Raw genomic sequence first — 21,704 nt, forward strand, 5'->3', positions numbered from 1 at the left:
TTTAATTTCCTGGGCTACTGGGGTATTGTTCAGGAAGTCCTTCCCCGTTCTTATATTGTGGAGAGTTCTGCCTATTTTTTCTTCCAGTAGTTGAAGAGTTTCAGGTCTTATCCATTGAGGTCTTTTTTTTTTTTTTTTTCAAGGTAGGGTCTCACTCTGGTCCAGGCTGACCTGGAATTAACTCTGTAGTCTCAGGGTGGCCTTGAACTCATGGCGATCCTCCTACCTCTGCCTCCTGAGTGCTGGGATTAAAGGCATGCACCACCACACCCAGCCATTGAGGTCTTTAATCTACTTAAAGTTGATTTTTTTGTATGATGAGGTGAGTAGGTTTTTCATTTTTCTACATGTGGTTATCCAAGTTGTCCAGTACCATTTGTTGAAGATGCTGTCTTTTCTCCAGTCTGTGTTATTGGCACCTTTGTCAAAGAACAAGCAGCTGTAGTTACTTGACCTAAGGGTTGGGATCTTCTATGCTGTTCCATTGGTATATCTGTCAGTCTTTATGCCAGTAGCAAGCTAATTTTTTTGTTACTATGGCTTTGTAGAATAGCTTTAGATTGGGTATGGTAATACCTCCAGAGGTACTTCTTTTGCTGAATATATGTTTAGATATCTGATAACTGCTGCCATTCCATATGAATTTTGAGATTCCATTTCTATGTATGTGAAGAATAATGCTGGAATTTTTATTTGTATTGCATTAAATCTGTATGTTGTTTTGGGTAGAATTACCATTTTCATGATAGTAATTCAACCTATCCAGGAGCTTGGATGCCTTTCTATCTCCTCATGCCTTCCTTAATTTCTTTCTTGAGTGTTTTTATGTTGGCATTATATAGGTCTTTCACATTCTTGGTAAATGCTATTCCAAGGTATTTGATTTTTTTGTGGCTATTGAAAATGGGACATCCTTGCTGATTTCTCTGTATATTTGTCCTTTGAATACAAAAAGGATACTGATTTTCTGGTGCTGATTTTGTATCCTGCCACTTTGCTGAAGAAGTTAATTAGCTTTAGAGTTTTTGAGATGGGGACTTTCAGGTCCCTTGTGTATAAGTTTATATCATCTGTAAATAGGGCTAATTTCACTTCTTCCTTTCTAATTTGTATTCCTTTTATTTCTTTCTCCTGTCATTGCTTGAGCTAGGACTTCCAGATCTATGTTGAAGAGCAGTGGTAAGAGTGGGCACCTCTGTCTTATTCCCAATCTCAGTGGGAACTCCTTGAGTCTTTCCCTACTAAGTATTATTTGAGCTTTAAGTTCTTTGTATATAAACCCTCCATGCCTATTCTTTCCAGCATTTTAATCATGAAGTGATGTTATATCTTGTTGAAGGCCTTCTCTGCATCTATTGAGATGATCATGTGGTTCTTGTGATTGAGTTTATTTATGTGATATATTACATTGCCTGATTTCTGTATGTTGAACCATCCTTGCATCTCTGGGATGAATCCTGATTGATCAAGGTGGATAATACTTTTGAATATATTGTTGAATTTGGTTTGTGAGGATTTTGTTTAGGATCTTTGCATCTAAGTTCACCAGGAATATAGGCTTATAGTTTTCTTTTCTTGTACTCTGTCTGGTTTTGGTATTAGGGTGATACTAGCTTCATAGAAGGAGTTGGGGAGGGTTCCCTGTGCTCTGATTATGTGAAACAGTTTGAGAAAAATTGGTTTCAGTTCTTCAATGAAGGATTGATAGAATTTAGCTGAGAAGCCATCTAGTCTTGGACTTTTCTTTTTGGGAAGGTTTTTGATTACCTTTTTGATCTCCACAGATGTGATAGGTTTGTTTAGGAGGTTAATTTGCTCTGAGTTTATTTTGGTAGGTGGTATGTGTCTAGAAAGTCATCCATTTCTTTCAGATTATCCAATTTTGTGGAGTAGAGGTTTTGGAAATATGTCCTGATGATTCTTCTAGTTTTGTTGATGTCTTTTGTGACCTCTCCTTTTTCATTTCTGAGTTTGTTTTTGCAAAGAACCAACTCATTTCATTGATTTTCTTAATTGCTTTTTAGTTTCTCATTCCTTAATTTCTTCTCTGATTTTGCTTATTTCTTTCCATCTGGAGCTCTTAGGATTGGATTCTTGTTTTTCAACACCGTTAGGTGGATGGTTAGGTTATTAATTTGAGATCTCTCTGTCTTTGTTATGAAAGCAATTAGCACTATGAATTTTCCCCTTATGTCTGCCTTCATTATGTCCCATAAATTTTGGTAACTTGTGTTTTCATTATCAAACAATTCTAGAAATTTTACAATTTCTTTTTTTATTTCATCCACAATCCATTCATTGTTTAAAAGTATATGGTTCAAAGCCAGGCATGGTGGTGCATGTCTTTAATCCAAGAATTCGGGAAGCAGAGGTAGTAGGATTGCGATGAATTAGAGGCCACCCCAAGACTACAGAGTGAATTCCAGGTCAGCCTGGGCTAGAGTAAGACCCTACCTCGAAAAAAAAAAAAAAAAAAAAACAACAACAACAAAAAAAAGTGTGTGGTTCAGTCTCCAGGAGCTGGTGGAGTTCCTGATATGTTTCTTGTTAATTTCTAGCTTTAAAGTGCTGTGATATATGATGCAGGAAGTTACATCAATTTTCCTAGATTTATGGAAGTGTGCTTTATGGCCTACTATGTGGTAATATGTGGTCTATTTTAGAGAAAATTCCATGGGCTGCTGAGAAGAATGTGTATTCTGTAGATTTGGGGTGGAAAGTTCTGTAGATATCCGTTAGAACTAGTTGAGCTCTATTATTTCCCTTTTAATTTTCTGCTTGGATGATCCCTCTGTTGATGATAGTTGGGTACTGAAGTTCCCAACTATGATGGGGTTGGTTTTGTTTTATAAACTGTGGCGCACCTGTGTTTGGTGCATATAGATGTATGATTGTGATGTGCTCATGTTGGATCATTGTATTGATGAATAAGAAGTGGACTTCTTTGTCCTTTTTGATTACTTTTGGTTTGAAGTCTATTTTATCAGATATCAATGTAACAACACGTGCTTGTTTCTTATTTCTATTTGCTGGGAATATTATTTTCCATCCTTATACCCTGAGGAGGTGTCTGTCTTTAGTGGTGAGGTAAGTTTCCTGAAGACAGCAAATAGAAGAGTCCATTATTCTGATCCACCCTGACTTTGATGGGTGAGTTAAGAGCATTAATATTTAAAGTTATTACTGTGAGTTTTGAATTACCCTGCCATGATGAGGTGCTTTATGGAGTTTGGTGCTTTATAGGGTTTGTACATTTTTGTTGTTGTTGTTTTGTTTTGTTTTTCAAGGTAGGGTCTCACTCTGGCCCAGGATAGCCTGGAATTAACTATTTAGTCTCAGGGTTGCCTTGAACTCACAGAATCCTCCTACCTCTGTATCCTGAGTGCTGGCATTAAAGGCATGTGCTATCACGCCCAGCTGGTTTTATACGTTTTTTTGAGCATGCTTTAGTTTTGGTTATTGTGATCTTTTAGGCTCTTGAGTTAGCTATTTGATTCTTCTATGTGGAGTATTCCATGATGTAATCTATGTGGATTTGATTTTGTATTCATATAATCATAGAACTGACTTTTATCATGGAAAGTTTTCCTTTCACCATCTATTGTGAGGAATATTTTCACTGGATACAGTAATTTGGCCTGGCAACCATAGTATTTTAGACTTTGAAGTGCTCCATTCCAGGCCCTTCTCATATTTGGGGTTTCCATTGAGAAATCTGAGGTAATTCTAATATGATTGCCTTTTATGTAATGCTTTGTTTCGCTCTTGCTGCTTTTAGCACCCTCTTTTTGTTTTCATTGTTTAGAATTTCAACTATGTTGTACTTTGGAGAATTTCTTCTTTGGTCCTGTCTGTTTGGTGTTCTGTGAGTTTCTTGTGTCTGAATGAGCCTCTCTTTTTGCAAGACTGTGATATTTTTCTTCAATAATTTGATTGAATATGTTCTCTATGCCTCTGGCCTAAATTTTTCCCCTCATGGTATACCCATGATCCATATGTTTAGTTGTTTTAGGGTATCCCACAGTTCTTTCATATTCTGTTCACTTTTGTTTTTTAAAGTTATTTGAGGTATGATCTTGCTCTAGCCCAGGCTAACCTGGAATTCACTATGTAGTCTCAGTGTGGCCTCAAAATCACAGCAATCCTCCTATCTCTGCCTCCTGAGTGCTGGGATTAAAGGCATGTGCCACCATGCCTGGCCACATGAGTTTTGAACTTAGCAAAGTTTTTGGTCTCCTAATCAACAACTTCTGTCTTGTCTTCCATCTCAGAGGTTATGTTAGTGAGGGCTTCTAGAGCTATATTTTAATTTTTTTGTTTATTTTTAATTTATTTTTAATTTTTTTGCTTATTTTTATTTATTTGAGAGTGACAGAGACAGAGACAGAGGCAGAGAATGAGAGAGATAGTGGGTGTGCCAGGGCTTCCAGGCACTGCAAACGAACTCCAGACGTGCGCGCCCCCTTGTGCATCTGGCTAACGTGGATCCTGGGAAATCGAGCTTCAAACCAGGGTCCTTAGGCTTCACAGATAAGCCCTTACCCACTAAGCCATCTCTCCAACCCTTGCTTATTTTTTTTTTTATTTGAGAGTGAGAGGCAGAGAGAGATAATGGGCATGCTAGGGCCTCCAGATGAACTCTAGGTGCATGTCCCCCCCCCCCGCCTTGTGCATCTGGCTAACGTGGGTCCTGAGGAATCGAGCCTCTAACCAGGGTCCTTAGGTTTTACAGGCAAATGCTTAACTGATAAGCCATCTCTCTAGCCTAGAGCTATTTTTGAAAGCTATATTTTATTTTGTTTTGTTTTTTGCATTATATCCATCTCTTTTGAGGTACTGTTTCAGGTCAAGGCCTGATTTTGTTGATACTTCATAGAATTCATTCTTGTATTTGATTATGATTTCATTAAGCTTAATCTAGCTGGTTATTGAGATCCTCTGTTTGCTTACTTACCTTTGATTCATTTATCTCTCCTTTGTGGTCTTTCTGGTTTTCTTCAATTAAGTTAAACCTAGTGACAAAAGCTGTGTGCCCTAAGAGAAAATTCTGCTCAATTTCATTTGTTTGAATGTTGGTGTTTTGATGATTTGCTTCCAGTTCATCAATTTGCTTGATCAGGGTCCCATAGCTTGTGGTGTTTTCATTTTAGGATTCAATTTTTGTTGTTTTCTCTATGTTTTCATTGGAGGCTTCCATTGTGGGGCTAGCTATCCTGGAGATCTCTCAGTTTTCTGACTTTTATGTTTTTGTTATTGTTGTGTTTTGCATTGTAGTCTACCCATTTTCACCTAAGAGTTGTATTTTATTAAGGAGGAAGCAAGTGTTTGCCCTTATAAGATCTTCAATGAGTGTTCTATTTGAAATTTGAATCAGATTGGAGTAGGATGGGATTATAACCACAGATGCAGATTGTGGATGTTGTGACCAAAACAAGGTTACCTGGGAAACTGGGAGCTCAGGCCTAATCATTCCACTTGTGTACACTCTTCAGCACAGGGGAATTAGGAGTTTGGGAACCATGAGTGGGGAAGCTGTAGAGCTCAGAGCAAAAGGTCAGCTCCTACAGTGGCCTATGCATCCTCTGGCTCAGGGAAACAGGGTGTTGGGGACCCAGGGGCTGGTCAATCAGGAAGCCAGAGCAAAAGGTGTGCTTCTGTAGCATGCAGGTAGAATCCAGACTGTCCAGCACTCAGGAGGTAGAGGTAGGTGGATCACTGTGAGTTCAAAGTCTCTCTGAGACTACATAGTGAATTCCAGATCAGCACACACTACAGCAAGGCTACTCTAACTTGAGAGAGAGGGAGGCAGAGAGAGAGACAGAGAGAGAGAAAGAGAGAGAGGGAGAATGGGCATGACAGGGCCTACAGCCACTGAAAACAAGCTCTAGACACATGCACCACCTTGTACATCTGGCTTATGTGGGCCCTGGGGAATCGAACCAAAGTCCTTTGGTTTGCAGGCAAGTGCCTTAACCACTAAGCCATCTCTACAGCCCCCTGTGTTAGAATTTTAAGTAAGTAAGCAGATCTTTTTCTATCAAAGCATGTTGACAATGGCTAGAGGCCCTGGTGCCCCCTTTTACTCTCTCTCTCTCTCATAAATGAATAAAATATTTCAAAATATCTTTAATTTTTTTTCTTTATTTTTCATTTATTTGAGAGAGAAAGAGGGAGAGAGAGAGAAAGAGAGAGAAAATGGGCATGCCAGGACCTCTAGCCACTGCAAAGGAACTCCACATACATGTACCACCATATGCATCTGTCTTTACATGGGTATTTGTAAATTGAATCCAGGTCCCTTGGCTTTTCAGGCAAATGCCTTAACTGCTGAACCATCTCGCCAGCCCCATCTGCCTCTTTTTAAGACAGAGTCTCTCATTGGCTCACCAATTAAGCTAGAACTTCCTAGTCAATGAGCTTCAAGGATCTCCCTATCTCTACCACTCCAGAGCTACCATTATAGACATGAACCACCATGCCTGGCTTTTTTTTTTTTTCAAAGTAGGGTTTTATTCTAGTTCAGGGTGACCTGGAGTTCACTATATAGTCTCAGGGTGACCTTGAAGTCATGGTGAGCCTCCTACCTCTGCCTCCCAAGTGCTGGGATTAAAGGCATGTGCCACCACGCTTGGTTTATGCCTGGCATTTTTAAGTGGGTTGTGGGTTTTGAACTCAGGTTCTCATGTTTGCAAGGCAAGCACTTTAATAACTAAGTTTTCTACACCAGCCATTTCTTTTTGTTTGTGTCTGAGACTAGGTCTCACTTTGTAGCCCAGGCTGGCCTTGAATGTACATGTAACCAAAACTGGCCTTGAAATCATGATAATCCTCCTGCCTTAGCTTCCCAAGTGCTAGGATTGCAGGTGTATGCCTGGATTTTGCCATGAGTTTTAAAAGGTTATTCAAAACTACCATTTATGGCATTCACTTTAGGTGCCAGGACCTCTGCTATTCCATTTGCATATATCACTTCATTCACTCCTGACATCAGCTCTCTGAGATAGGCATTATTCTTCCCATCTTCTCAATCAGTAAACTGAGGTTGAAAAGTTAAGTAGCTAAGGAGTTATAGGCCTGGAATTCAAGCCTTTGTCTCAACAAAGTCATGATCCTTTTGCTTGCTTCTTGTCCACCTATTTTGCCTCCCACTTTTGGGCCCTGATTTGCCCTATCAGAGGAGCCAGAGAATCTGAACATCTTAACTTATGCCTAGGAAGTTGTGGCCATCTCCCTCTATGGCCCCACTCTTCCCTTGCTTAGGCATGGCATGCCCTAAGGCACACTTGCTCATCAGGACTTCAGTATGCCTCACAGGATCATTTCCTCCAAGATCTATTTGTGCAATATCTACCTGTCATCTTCTGAGAGGGCTATATTCCTACATTGCCTAAATTCACTTTTCTCTTCATCTTAGTTTTTCTTTGTGGCCAGGAAACTCAACTTGTTCTTATGAAAAGAGGACACCTTTCTTATAATAGCAAGAAGATGGTGGTCTTTATCTGTAAGTCAGGACAAGATCACCAAGATGACAAGTTTGTATCAAAGTCTTAGCTGGCCAGTCCTCAGTATCTCCCCCATAGTCTCCTCAGCTAAATAAGAAGGTTGAATTTGTGTCTTTAGGACAGGACTTAAGATTTGTCCATATTCCATCATACCATGTATGGAAAATCTGCCACAGACCCTTGATTTGGATGAGGAAATTCTTTATTTAGTGAGGATAGCTTGGCATGAGCACATGAGCAGGTTTTATGGTGACACAGAGACTATGTATGGCGATTTCTAAACAAGAAGATCAGCATGACAACAATTAGGCCAATCACATATAAATCCCAGTATGGTCCCAGGGTGGTGTCCAGTTTCATCCATTTCCATCTCATTATAAACTGCTGGCAAGAAACATTCAGTCAAAAAATAAATAAAAATAAAAAATCTCAACCTCCCAGTGGAGACAGAATCATTTCTCCTCCCAAATCCGCCACCACCACCCTGCTCCCCACCCATTCCCCTAGCTCCATTCTGTCTTAGAAGGAGTGATCTTCACTGGCTTAATTCTCATGGAAACTTCACTACCACATTTAGAATAACCTCAAGGATTTATAAAATTTCACTGGACATGTTGGTACATGCCTGTAATACCAACACTGGGGAGGCTGGGTTACAAGTTTGGGGTCAGCCTGGGCCACAAAGTGAGTTCCAAGTCAGTCTTGGTTACATAATGAAATTGTTTCAAAAAAAATACTGTAAAACTTAATTTCTATTTTTTCAAATCATAGCTCCTTGTGATATAATCTACCACCTGCCATCTGCTTACCAGTGTCAGAGTTTGATGGCAAGAACTATGTTTTGAATGAGTATATTTAGTACATCTACTTTGTCTATGGCTTTGAACGTAGTATGTGCTGAAAAGAGTATCTACTGAATTAATTCACTGGTTGTACTACAAAGTGTCAACACATACTCAGTATAACAAGTAGAATTGCTCTGTATGGGAAATATAAGACTTTAAATTTACTTATCGAAGGGAAGTTAGTCCAGAAAAATACTTCTTTGGGAAGACTTAACACTTTGTCAATGAGTTGCTCATAGGCATTTTCAGAGATTCATGACCTATTTGAGGCAAACTTACATTAACAAATATGTTATCTTGGAGCAAATGCATAGTTTCCAGTTTCATGAGGGCAAAGAACACAGGTATGTGAGCATCTGGACTTGTTTGAGCAGCCATGTCATATAATCTCCTGGCCAAGTGAATATCCTAGAAAGAGAACAGCCCATCTTCATTAGGAATAGATTCTGAAGGAGAAACAGAAACTACTGTTAGAAATATCATAATTTGCATTTAGTAGGTAGACTGGTGCCCAAAGCTGTTCAGACCTTCATTCCTGAAGTCTGTGAATATGTCATATTACATAGCAAACATAACTTTTCAAATGTCATTAAAATTACAAACCTTAAGATAAGTGGTGCTGCTTATACAGGTAGACTCAATATAATCATATGAGGCTTTAAACACAGTGTATACCGGGGAAAAGACAAAAGAAACTCAGATGTGGCAGATGGAAAAAGAGCATCGAAACACAGGAGTGACTCAACTTGCCATTGCTGGGAGAAGCCATGAAATAATGAACAGTAATTCAAAGACCTATCAAGGACATAGTATCCTTGGTCCTACAACTTTGAGGAACTTAATTTGTCAACAGCCCAAATAAGCTTGAAAATGGATTCTTCCCCAGAGCCTCCAGTGAGAATGTAGCCTTAGTTTTAGCCATGTGAGTCTTAGCACAGGCAAACCACCTAGATTGCTGACCTAAAGAAACCATGTGTTGCTTGAAGTCATTAAATGAGTGATGATTTCTTATGGCAGCCATAGAAAACTAATGCAGGCCTCAAAAAGCTTCCAAAGAAAGGAGCAAAGAACTGTAGATAATAGATTGCAGTTTCCTAGATAAAATTAAAGTCTAGATAGCTAAATAGTAATCATTTGTAACCATTTTTCTGGTACTTACCATACCCAAAGTTACATAATTTGTTCATTCACCTGTCATCAGGTCCTTGAAGGGAAGGACTTGGTCTATCTGTTCAATCCTGAATTCTTTATTTTGTAAGTTAAATTTATTTATGAGAGAAAGAGGCAGATAGAGAGAATGGGTGGGCCAGGGCCTCTAGTCACTACAAATGGACTCCAGAAACATGTGCCACCTTATGCATCTGGCTATGTGAAATGAAACCCAACTGCTTAGGCTTTGTAGACAATTGCCTTAACTGATGATCCATCTCTCCAGCCCAACCCCGAATTCTTAGTGCTTAATAAAGTGCCTACTACATCATAGGATTTCATAATACAAAATAAATAAATGAGCTATTTTGGTTCTTGGGCTGGAATTTGATTTCTCATTTGATTCCTCAAATGAGTATATTTTTAGGGACTTAAATCATGCCAAGGTATGTAACTTCTTTATTTTCACCTGCTTATGGCTTATTTTTTTTTTTGCTTTATTTTTACTTCATTTGTAACTGAGGATGGCCTTAAACTCCTGATCCTACTGCCTCCACCTCTGAAGTGCTGGGATTTTAGCTATGCATCACTATGCCTGTCTCTGAGGCATTCATTATTAATCAACATTCATTGCTTTCCTAAGGCACAAGCAGCACCATTCAGTCACTTGATTTGTAATTAAAAACCAGAAAGATCCAGAGCATCCAGAGCCAGCACAGGCCAGCAAAAGTGGCCCTGGCAGCTCCGCCAACCGAGGCTGCCAGCAGCGTGCCAGAAAACCACCAGGCTCAGCTCAGCCGCAGGAAAAGCCAGGTGTGGGGAGCTTCCACTCACACTGGAGCTCTCTGCAACTCAGGAAACATGAAGGGAGAGCAGCAGTGAGCAACGAAGGAGCCGACCACGAGGTAGAAGAACACATGGAACAGTGAGAGAACCAGAGCACCTGCGGCTCCCTCCTCTCCCCCACCACCTGTGCTCAGCTCCAGCGAACAGAGCAGCAGTCCTGGGCCCCAGCCACGCAAACTTGAGCGAACAGTGGGACCTAAGCAGGAGCAGAGTCCGGAAGCAACATCAGTGGCTCCAGCACTGGTAACAGCGGCCCCAGCAGCAGCAGAACCAGTAGCGGCAGCAGCAGCAGACCCAGCAACAGCAGCTTCAGAGGCAGCAGCGGCAGACCCAGCAGCAGCAGCTTCAGTGGCAGCAGCAGCAGTGGACCCAGCAGCAGCAACTTCAGCAGCAGCGGTTGCTCCAGCAGTGGCAGCTACAGCAGCAGCAGCTTCAGTAGCAGTGGTGGCTCCAGCAGCGGCAGCTACAGCAGCAGCACCTTCAGCAGCAGAGGCTACAGACCCAGCAGCGGCAGCTTTAGCAGCAGCAGTTCCAGCAGCGGGTGTGCTGATCTGCAGGGCCACACTTGCCAGGCTCGGTTTGCTCTGCAGGAAAAGCCAGTGCCCAGCTCCAGAAATCAGAACAGCAGCCTGACGACCAGGCAGCAACTTGACTGAGACCAAAATCATCCAAGGTATCTGGGATTGCACCAGGGAAGGGTCTCACTTGGTCACAAGCTGACTTGGATCTCTCAACAGACCAGAAATCTTAACCTCTTTGTTGGTAGAGGATCTGGTTGTTATAATAACTACTCTTGCATACATACTTGGGGCTGTTTTTGATTGAATGTGTACAGTGTTTAGTTAACTTTTAGAATCTACCTGTATTTTATTCCACTCAGCCTACTTGAATACTCCCATAGCAGGGAAACTCAACCCCTAGGAACACCTTTGTAGATACGCTGAGAGTCTTAAGAGCCACACCTAACACCTTAAGCTCCTACCTTGAAAATATATAAAATCAAATCAATTGATACAGCTAAGAATACCCAGTTAGCTAGAAAATCCAAGCATTAACTTAATCAAAGATGCAAAAATATATACATTATAACACAAAAAAAACACTAAAAAGCAAGGCGATATAAATCCACCTAAAAGTATGAATGCATCAGAAATGACCTCCAGTGAGAATGAGTTAGAGGAAATGCCTGAGAAAGATTTCAAAAGAATGATTGTAAATATGGTCAAAGAAGTCAGAGAACAAATCAAAGGAGTCAAAGAGGAACTTAAAGAGGAAATCAAACGAATCAAAGAAGACACAGGACACCAATTTCATGAAATGAAGGGAATATAAGACATAAATAAGGAAATAGAAATAATAAAGAAAAACCAGACACAATTACTAGCAATGAAGAACACAGTTAATAAAATAAAAAACTCTGTAGAAAATCTCACCAGTAGAATGGATGAAGGAGAGGACAGAATATCTAAGCTAGAAGACCAGGTGGCAGATCTAATACAGTCCAACAAATAGAAAGACAAACTTAGAGAAAAGTATGGGGTGGGAATTTCAAGATATTCAGGACACTATGAAAAGATCAAATATAAGAATTCAGGGCACAGTAGAAGGAGAAGAATTACACTCCAAAGGCATAGTAGGCATCTTCAACAAAATCATAGAAGAAAATTTCCCCCAAATTGGGAAAGAGGTGCTAATGAAGGTACAGGAAGCCTTTAAAACCCCAGCCAGATAAAACCTGGAAAGAATCTCTCCTTGTCATATTATAATCAAACTTCGAAACACACACACCAAAGAAAAAAATATTGAAAGCAGTTCGACAGAAAAATCAGGTTACCTACAAAAGCAAGCCCATAAGGATTACAGCAGATTATTCAACACAAACTTTTAAAGCCAGAAGGGATTGGAGTGATATATTCCAATTTCTGAAAGATAACAACTGTCAACCAAGGTTACTTTATCCTGCAAAGCTATCCATTCAAATAGATGGAGAAATAAGGACATTCCATGACAAAAGCAGGTTAAAGGAATATTTGAAGACAAAACCAGCTCTACAGAAAATACTTGATAGAATCCTCCATGCTGAAGAAAAGGAAAAGCACACATACAAGGAACCTAGAAAAAATAGGCAATACTCAAATACTAGTTAACACAAGAGGGCACAGGTAGAACCAGAACCACAAAAAAAAAAAAAAAAAAAAAGGCAAACATAAATACACACCTTTCAATAATATCTCTTAATATCAACGGCCTCAATGCCCCAACAAAAAGACATAGGTTTGCAGACTGGGTTAAAAAGCAGGATCCTACAATTTGTTGTCTCCAAGAAACTCACCTTTCTACAAAGGAGAGACATTATCTTAGGGTGAAAGGTTGGAAGACGGTGTTTCAAGCAAATGGGCCTAGAAAACAAGCAGGGGTTGCTATCTTAATATCTGACAAGGTAGACTTTAGTCTAATGTTAGTCAAGAAAGATAAGGAAGGTCACTTTATATTGATTAAGGGTACACTCCAACAGGAGGACATTACAATCTTAAACATATATGCACCTAACATGGGGGCTCCCAATTTTATCAAACAAACACTATTAGAACTAAGGTCACAGATAACACCACAGTGGTGGTGGATGACTTTAACACCCCACTCTCAGCAATTGACAACTCATCCCGGGAAAAAATAAACAGAAAGGCATCTGGACTAAATGAGGTCATAGAAGGAATGGAGTTAACAGATATATACAGGACATTTCATCCAAAGGCTGCAGAATATACATTCTTTTCAGCAGCACATGGAACGTTCTCTAAAATAGACCACATATTAGGACACAAAGCAAATCTTAACAAATTCAGGAAAATTGAAATAATTCCTTGCATTCTATCTGACCACAATGGAATTAAACTACAAATCAGTAGCAAGAAAGGCTATAGAGCACACACAAAATCATGGAAACTAAACAATACACTACTAAATGATGAATGTGTCAATGAAGAAAGCAAGAAGGAAATCAAAAAATTTATAGAGACAAACGATAATGAGAACACAACATATCAAAATCTCTGGAACACAATGAAGGCAGTTCTAAGAGGTAAATTTATAGCCTTAAGTGCCTATATTAAGAAATTAGAAAGGTTGCAAGTAAACGACCTAATGCTTCACCTTAAATCCTTGGAAAAAGAAGAACAAGACAAACAAAAATCAGTAGGCAGGAAAAAATAATAAAGATTACAGCAGAAATTCATGAAATAGAAACAAAAAAAAATCCAAAGAATTAATGAAACAAAGAGTTGGTTCTTTGAAAGGACAAACAAGATTTATAAACCTTTAGCAAATCTGACCAAAAGAAAGAGAGAAGAGACACAAATTAATAAAATCAGAGATGAAAAAGGTAACATCACAACAGATTCCAGAGAAATTCAAAAAATCATAGGGACATACTTTAAAAGCATATACTCCACCAAGTATGAAAATCTCAAAGAAATGGTTGAGTTCCTTGATTATATGACCTACCTAAATTAAATCAAAATGAGATTAATCACTTAAATAGACCTATAACAAGCATGGAAATCCAAACAGTTATCAATAATCTCCCAACTAAAAAAAGCCCAGGCCCAGATGGATTCACTGCTGAATTTTATCAGACCTTTAAAGAAGAGCTCACACCATTGCTTCTTAAGCTTTTCCAGGAAATAGAAAAAGAAGGAATTCTACCAAACTCCTTCTATGAGGCCAGCATCACCCTGATACCAAAACCAGGCAAAGATAGAACAAAAAAAGAAAATTACAGACCAATCTCCCTCATGAACATAGATGCAAACAGAATACAAGAGTATATCAAAAAGATCATTCACTCTGACCAAGTAGGCTTTATCCCAGAGATGCAGGGATGGTTCAATATACGCAAATCTATAAATGTAATACATTATTTAAACGGGTTGAAGGACAAAAATCACATGATCATCTCCTACAGAGACTGGGAATAGAAGGAACATATCTCAATATAATAAAAGCTATTTATGACAATTCTACAGCCAACATATTACTAAATGGGGAAAGCTGGAAGCTTTTCCACTAAAATCAGGAACAAGACAAGGGTGTCCACTGTCCCCACTTTTATTTAATATAGTTTTGGAAGTCTTAGCCATAGCAATAAGTCAAGAGACACACATAAAAGGGATACAAATTGGAAAGGAAGAGATCAAGTTATCATTATTTGCAGATGACATGATTCTATACATAAAGGACCCTAAAGACTCTACTAGCGAACTGTTAGAGCTGATCAAAACCTACAGCCATGTAGCAGGATACAAAATAAATACACAGAAATCAGTAGCCTTCATATATGCTAACAACAAACACACAGAGGATGAACTCAGAGAATCACTCCCATTCACAATTGCATCAAAAAAAAATAAATAAATAAAGTACCTTGGAATAAACCTAACTAAGGAAGTAAAGAATCTCTACAATGAGAACTTTAAAACACTCCAGTGAGAAATTGCAGAAGACACTAGAAAGTGGAGAAACATCCCTTGTTCCTGGATTGGAAGAATCAATATTGTGAAAATAGCAATCGTACCAAAAGCAATCTACACATTTAATGCAATCCGTATCAAAATTCCAAAAGCATTCTTCATGGAAATACAAAAAACAATCCAAAAATTCATTTGGAATCACAAAAAAACTTGAATATCTAAAATAATACTGAGAAACAAAAATGAGGCTGGTGGTATCACCTTACCTGATTTTAACCTAAACTACAGAGCCATAGTAACAAAAACAGCATGGTACTGGCACAAAACCAGACATGTAGATCAGTGGAACAGAATAGAGGACCCAGATGTAAGTCCAGGTAGCTATAGCTACCTGGTATTCAATAAAAATGCCAAAAATACTCATTGGAGAAAAGACACCCTCAGCAAATGTTGTTGGGAAAACTGGATATATATCTGTAGAAGGATGAAAATAGATTCTTCTCTCTTGCCATTCACAAAAATTAAGTCCACATGGATTAAAGACCTTAACATCAGACCTGAAACTCTGAAACTGCTAGAGGAAAAAGTAGGGGAAACCCTTCAACATATTGGTCTTGGCAAAGACTTTCTGAATACAACCCCAATTGCTCAGGCAATAAAACCACAGATTAATCACTGGGACCTCATGAAATTACAAAGATTTTGCACTGCAAAGGAAACAGTGAAAAAAGCAAAGAGGCAACCTACAGAATGGGAAAAAATCTTTGCCAGCTATATATCTGATAGAGGGTTAATATATAGGATATACAAAGAACTCAAAAAGTTAAATAATATTAAGAATCAAACAAGCCAATCAAAAAATGGGCTATGGAGCTAAATAGAGAATTCTCAAAGGGAGAAATACGAATGGCATGTAAGCATCTAAATAATGTTCTACGTCACTAGTCATCAGGGAAATGCAGATTAAAACTACTTTGAGATTCCATCTCACTCCTGTCAGATTGGCCACCATCATGAAAACAAATGATCATAAATGTTGGCGGGGATGTGGAAAAACAGGAACCCTTCTACACTGCTGGTGGGAATGCAATCTGGTCCAGCCATTGTGGAAATCAGTGTGGAGGTTCCTAAACCAGCTAAAGATTGATCTACCATATGACCCAGCTATAGCAATCCTAGGCATATATCCAAAGGACTCATCTCATTTCCTTAGAAGTACGTGCTCAACCATGTTTATTGCTGCTCAATTTATAATAGCTGGGAAATGGAACCAGCCTAGATGTCCCTCAACTGATGAGTGGAAAATGAAGATGTGGCACATTTATACAATGGAGTTCTACTCAGTGATAAAGAAAAATGAAGTTATGAAATTTGCAGACAAATGGATGGATCTGGAAAGGATTATACTAAGTGAGGTAACCCAGGCCCAGAAAGCCAAGCACCACATGTTCTCCCTCATATGTGGATCCTAGCTACAGATGATTGGGCCTCTGCGTGAGAAGAAAAATACTTGGGAGCAGAGGCCAGTAAGTTAAAAAGGAGATATAAAGGGAAGAGAAAGGAATGGAGGAGGGTACTTAATAGGTTGATTTTGTATATATGTAAGTACAATGATTGAAATGGGAAGGTAATATGATGGAGAATGGAACTTCAAAGTGGAAAGTGTCAGGGGGGAGGGAGGGAATTACCATGAGATATTTTTTATAATAATGGAAAATGTTAAAGAAAATTAAAAAATAAAAATAAATAAAAAAAGAAACTAGAAAAAAAAAAACAGCAAGAGGAGAGATGGCTTAGCAGTTAAAGCACTTGCCTGTAAAGCCCAAGGACTCAGGTTTGATTCCCCAGTACCCACATAAGTCAGATAGGGTGGCACATGTGTCTGGAGTTGGTTTGCAGTGGCTGAAGGCCACTCTCTCTCTCTGCCTCTTCCTCTCTGTCTCTCTCTTTTCTCCACTCTCTCCCTCTCTCTCTTAAATAAATAAATTAATAGAATATTTTTTTAAAAAAACCCAGAAGTACCACCAAAAAAGCAGGATGAGCATACACCTTGCCCAACAGACCTCAAAATTTGTAGGTGGGTGAGATGGGCTGTTAACTTTTTTTCTTTAAGGCTTCTGAACATCTTTTCACAGCTCACTAGTCCATTCCATTTCTACAGAGTGCCTTTCTCTTTATAATAAACTGTCTGTATTTCTGTTACAATGTGTCCCTGGAATGATTCTTTGTTTTGGGACCTAAGAACCTGGAAACTTTAATGGGTTCTCTCTGAACCTATGCAGACTTATGCTCATAACAATTGGCACTACCCTCAGGAATCCAAGAATTTTCCGTACTACAGGAAGGTTGCCCTGCAGCCTGAGCTGTTGGACACTACCTTCTCAGTGCTTGACACTGAGACTTGGGGGTATTATTTTGTCCAAATTAAACTGAAATAGAAAAGTCACCTTAAAACCAAATTGTGACCTGGATAACGGCACAATGGTAAACAAAAACGCCTAATGACCCAGGTTCAGTTCCCCAGTACCCATGTAAAACCAGATACACAAAGTGGCGCATGCAGCTGTAGTTTCTGTGCAATGGCAAGAGGCCATGGCATGCCCATGCTTCCTCTATTTTTCTCTTTCTCTCTCCCTCCTCACAAATATATATAATTTTTTTTCATTGTTACTGCCTACTTAGCCTCCTTAAAAGCTCATCAATGACCAGGACACCTGACAGTTTGAAACCAAACTCCTTATGGTTCAGGGATTCCAGACAACTCCTAGAATATTATGGAAGGTCACTCTCCCCAGGCTCTGTCCAGGTGACATAGAGGAGCATAGGGCTCTGACCTATGATGTACAGTTTCTTTCGACAACATTGGAGATGAAGCTGGGCCTTTGAGTCTGTGCTTCCATATTCCTATGAATTTTGTGGACAATGACTGAAAAGACAAACCATACCAGAAAAATTTCTACATATATGTGTGTGTGTGAATGTGTGTGTGTGTGTATATATATATATATATATATATATATATATATATATATATATATATAAATTTTAAATATATATAATATTCCAAAAGAAAGAAATTCCTGAATACTTTTTAGGGCAACTCATGTAAAAGAATTTTTATTGGATTGCTAATGTCAATTTGTTTGTGGTCTTCACATCTCTGTTCATGAGTGCAATTGGTTCAATATTTTCTTTTCTTGAACTAGGGGGATAACCTTGGAGTCAGGATTGCACTGACCTCACAAAATGTATTAGGAGAGCCAGGAATGGTGGCACACATCTTTAATCCCAGCACTTAGGAGGCAGAGGTAGGAGGATCACCATGAGTTTGAAACCACCCTGAGACTACACAGTGAATACCAGGTCACCCTAGCTTAAGTGAGACCCTACCTTGATAAAAAAGTATTAGGGGATGTTCCGATGTTCCCTGACTTTCTGTTCTGCAAGTTTGTATAATGTTGACAGTTTTAACAGTGGCTAGCAGAATTTGCAGGTGAAGTCTCTTTCAGGGAATGTTTTCTGTTAAGTTTTTGATTTTCTTAATAGTTTGTGAGCATTAGGATTTTTCTTTCTTTAGCAAGTTGTATTTTTTCTAGGATTTGCTTATTTAAATAAACTTTTCAAATAAACAATGTTACTGTTAACCTTGAAAAGATCCCTTATTCTTTGTGTTTAGAAAAAAAATATGTCCAAGTCATTCAAAGAAAATTTCCTCTTTTTTATATATTTTATTTTTATTTATTTATTTGAGAGAGGGAAAGAGGTAGAGAGAGAGAGAAAGAGGGGTGGGGAGGGAGAGACAGAAAGAGAATGGGTGCCCCAGGGCTTCCAGCCACTGCAAATGAACTCCAGATGCATGTGCCACCTTGTGCATCTGGCTTACGTGGGTCCTGGGAAGTTGAACCAGGGTCCTTTGGCTTTGCAGGCAAGCGACTTAATTGCTAAGCTATCTCCCCAGCCCAAAAATTTCCTCTTGATAAATAGTACTTTGAGAATGTCCTGGGCTCAGTAAATGAGAAGTCTGCCAGCTGGGTGTGGTGGCACACACCTTTAATCCCAGTGCTAGGAGGCAGAGGTAGGAGGTTCACTGTGAGGTTGAGGTCACTCTGAGATTACATAGTGAATTCCAGGTCAGGTCAGCCTGGGTTAGAGCAGACTCTACCTTGAAAATAAAATAAATAAATAAATAAAATAAAAAATAAAAAGAGACTGAGAGAGAGAGGGAGCCAGGCGTGGTGGCGCATGCGTTTAATCCCAGCACTTGGGATGCAGAGGTAGGAGGATCGCCGTGAGTTAAGGCCACCCTGAGATTACACAGTGAATTCCAAGTAGCCTCGGCTAGAGTGAAATCCTACCCTTGGGGGGGAAGGGGGATAAAAGGAAAGAAAGAAAAAGAAAATCAAAAAAAGAAAGAGAGAAAGAAGTCTGTTGTACAACTAATCCACTTAGATTTACCTTGTTTTGGGTACTTTTCAGTTTATTTTGCTTTAATTGGGTGACTTGGGAGGCTATGTAAACCAATTAGTGGATTCTTCTTAAACAACCTGTTCCCAATGTCAAGTGTGCCACAATAGGATGGCTTCTTACAGTTGAAAGATACAGATTTCAGCCACAAAGTAGCTGGTTTATGAAAAGTGCCCAGCTATGTGATACAGAAGGTCTTCAGGCCCTAATCTCAAGTATCATCAAAAAATTCTTGTGCAGCAGCGGGCTGGAGAGATGGCTTAGTGGTTAAGCGCTTGCCTGTGAAGCCTAAGGACCCCGGTTGGAGGCTCGGTTCCCCAGGTCCCATGTTAGCCAGATGCAGTAGGGGGCGCACGCGTCTGGAGTTCGTTTGCAGAGGCTGGAGGCCCTGGCGCGCCCATTCTCTCTCTCTCTCTCTCTCTCTCTCTCTCTCTCTCTCTCTCTCTCTGTCTTTCTCTCTGTGTCTGTCGCTCTCAAATAAATTAAAAAAAAAATTAAAAAAAAACCAATTTTTGTGCAGCAGGGCATGGTGGCAAATGCCTTTTTTTAAATATATATATATTTTATTTATTTAATTAATTAATTTATTTTTGGTAAATGCCTTTAATTCCGGCACTCGGGAGGCAGACATAGGAGGATCACTGTGAGTTCAAGGCTACCCTGAGACTACATAGTGAATTCCAGGTCAGCCTGGGCTAGAGCAAACCCTATCTTGAACAAAACAAAATTCTTATACTGAGACAGACTAAGTGAATGGAATTTTCTTTTTTTGTTTTTTGAGGTAGGGTCTCACTCTAGCCCAGGCTGACCGGGAATTTACTATGGAGTCTCAGGGTGGCCTCAGACTCACAGAGATCCTCCTACCTCTGTCTCCTGAGCACTGGGATTAAAGGCGTGCGCCACCACACCCAGCTTGTGTTTTTTGTTGTTGTTGTTTTTTTTTTAAATATTTTTTGTTCATTTATTTATTTGAGAGTGACAGACACAGGGAGAAAGACAGATAGAGGGAGAGAGAGAGAATGGGCGTGCCAGGGCTTCCAGCCACTGCAAACGAACTCCAGACGCGTGCGCCCCCTTGTGCATCTGGCTAACGTGGAACCTGGGGAACCGAGCCTCAAACCGGGGTCCTTAGGCTTCACAGGCAAGCGCTTAACGGCTAAGCCATCTCTCCAGCCCCCGGCTTGTTTTTTTAATATTTATATTTTTCTCTTTTTTCTTTTTCCTTTTACAAAACAGCCTTGTATCTCTTCCTAGCCAGCAGATAATGTAGGGAGAACCAGCAGGGCAAAGATGGTCAACCATTGCAGAGTTCTGCCTTGCCCCTCTGGTCAGATAGCCAGCCCAATTTCTTATTTGTTGTTGTTGTAGTTCTTTTCAAGGTTAGAGTCTCGCTGTAGCCCAGGATGATTTGAAATTCACTATGTAGTCTCAGGCTGCCTTGAATTTGCAGCTATCCTCGTTAGCATCCTAAATGCTGGGATTAGAGAGTATGAGCATGTCAGGGTCTCTAGCCACTGCAGGCATGTACCACTTTGTGCATCTGGCTTTTTACATGGGCAATGAGGAATAGAACTCAGGCTTTGCAGGTAAAGGCCTTAACTACTGAACCGTATATCTAGCCCCTTGAATATCTGAATATGCTGCATGTAAATCCAAGGAAACTCTAAGATTACACACCTGAACAAATAGGGGGAATACCACCCCCAATTCTACTATGCAGAGCTGACTAGTGAGAGTATTTTATGCACACTCTTTGAGCATTAGTATGTATATGCATTATATTAGCACATGCAGCTTTTATTTTATCTTATGCCTTTTAACATATGTTAAAAAAATACCATGACCAAAGATATTCCTCTAATTAATAGTATTTTTAGTAATTGTCTAGTGTAATAATGACTAATATGACTAATGCATATTAAATACTTACTGTGTGTCATTTTCTTTTTTTTTTTTCTTTTTTTTTTTCAAAGTAGGGTCTCACTCTACTGAGGCTGACCTGGAATTCACTAGGTAGTCTCACAGTGGCCTTGAACTCACGGTGATCTGCCTACTTCTGCCTCCCGAGTACTGGGATTAAAGGCGTGCATCACCACGCCCAGCTCTGTGTTATTTTCCACTGTGATTTAATCATCATGACAATTCTGTACAGAGGATGCTTTATTAACTTCACTTTGAAGATAAAGATTCTGAGGCAGAAACTGATTAAGTCACTTAACCAAATTCCCATGGTTTGTGACAGAGCTGGAAATCAAATCCTTACAATCTCCTTCTGCTCACTTACTTAAGCACTTGGCATAAAGTATGTCCCAATGTATGCATTTATTATGTATGCATTATGCAACATACCTTCTATTTTGGAACATTTTTGGATTTTATAAGATTTTTTCCCTTGTACTCAGTAAATCTGTATATTTATGCATATATAT

General features: G+C 39.4%; 1 protein-coding gene and 1 pseudogene across 1 annotated transcript in view; one reads left to right on the top strand and one right to left on the bottom strand.

Annotated features, from left to right (window-relative positions):
* Window positions 1-7,763: 7,763 nt before the first annotated feature.
* Sel1l2 (SEL1L2 adaptor subunit of ERAD E3 ligase) overlaps window positions 7,764-21,704 on the bottom strand; it is a 76,425-nt gene continuing 62,484 nt past the window's right edge. Inside the window, exons 16-17 of the mRNA XM_045157039.1 lie at window positions 8,627-8,755; window positions 7,764-7,883 (exon numbers count right to left, since the gene is read on the bottom strand). Coding sequence (XP_045012974.1) covers window positions 7,764-7,883; window positions 8,627-8,755 — 249 coding nt within the window. The remainder of the gene's footprint in view (window positions 7,884-8,626; window positions 8,756-21,704) is intronic.
* Window positions 17,575-17,767, top strand: LOC123463177 (annotated as a pseudogene).

This window comes from Jaculus jaculus, chromosome 8, assembly GCF_020740685.1.
Source record: "Jaculus jaculus isolate mJacJac1 chromosome 8, mJacJac1.mat.Y.cur, whole genome shotgun sequence".
NCBI classification, from domain to species: domain Eukaryota; kingdom Metazoa; phylum Chordata; class Mammalia; order Rodentia; family Dipodidae; genus Jaculus; species Jaculus jaculus.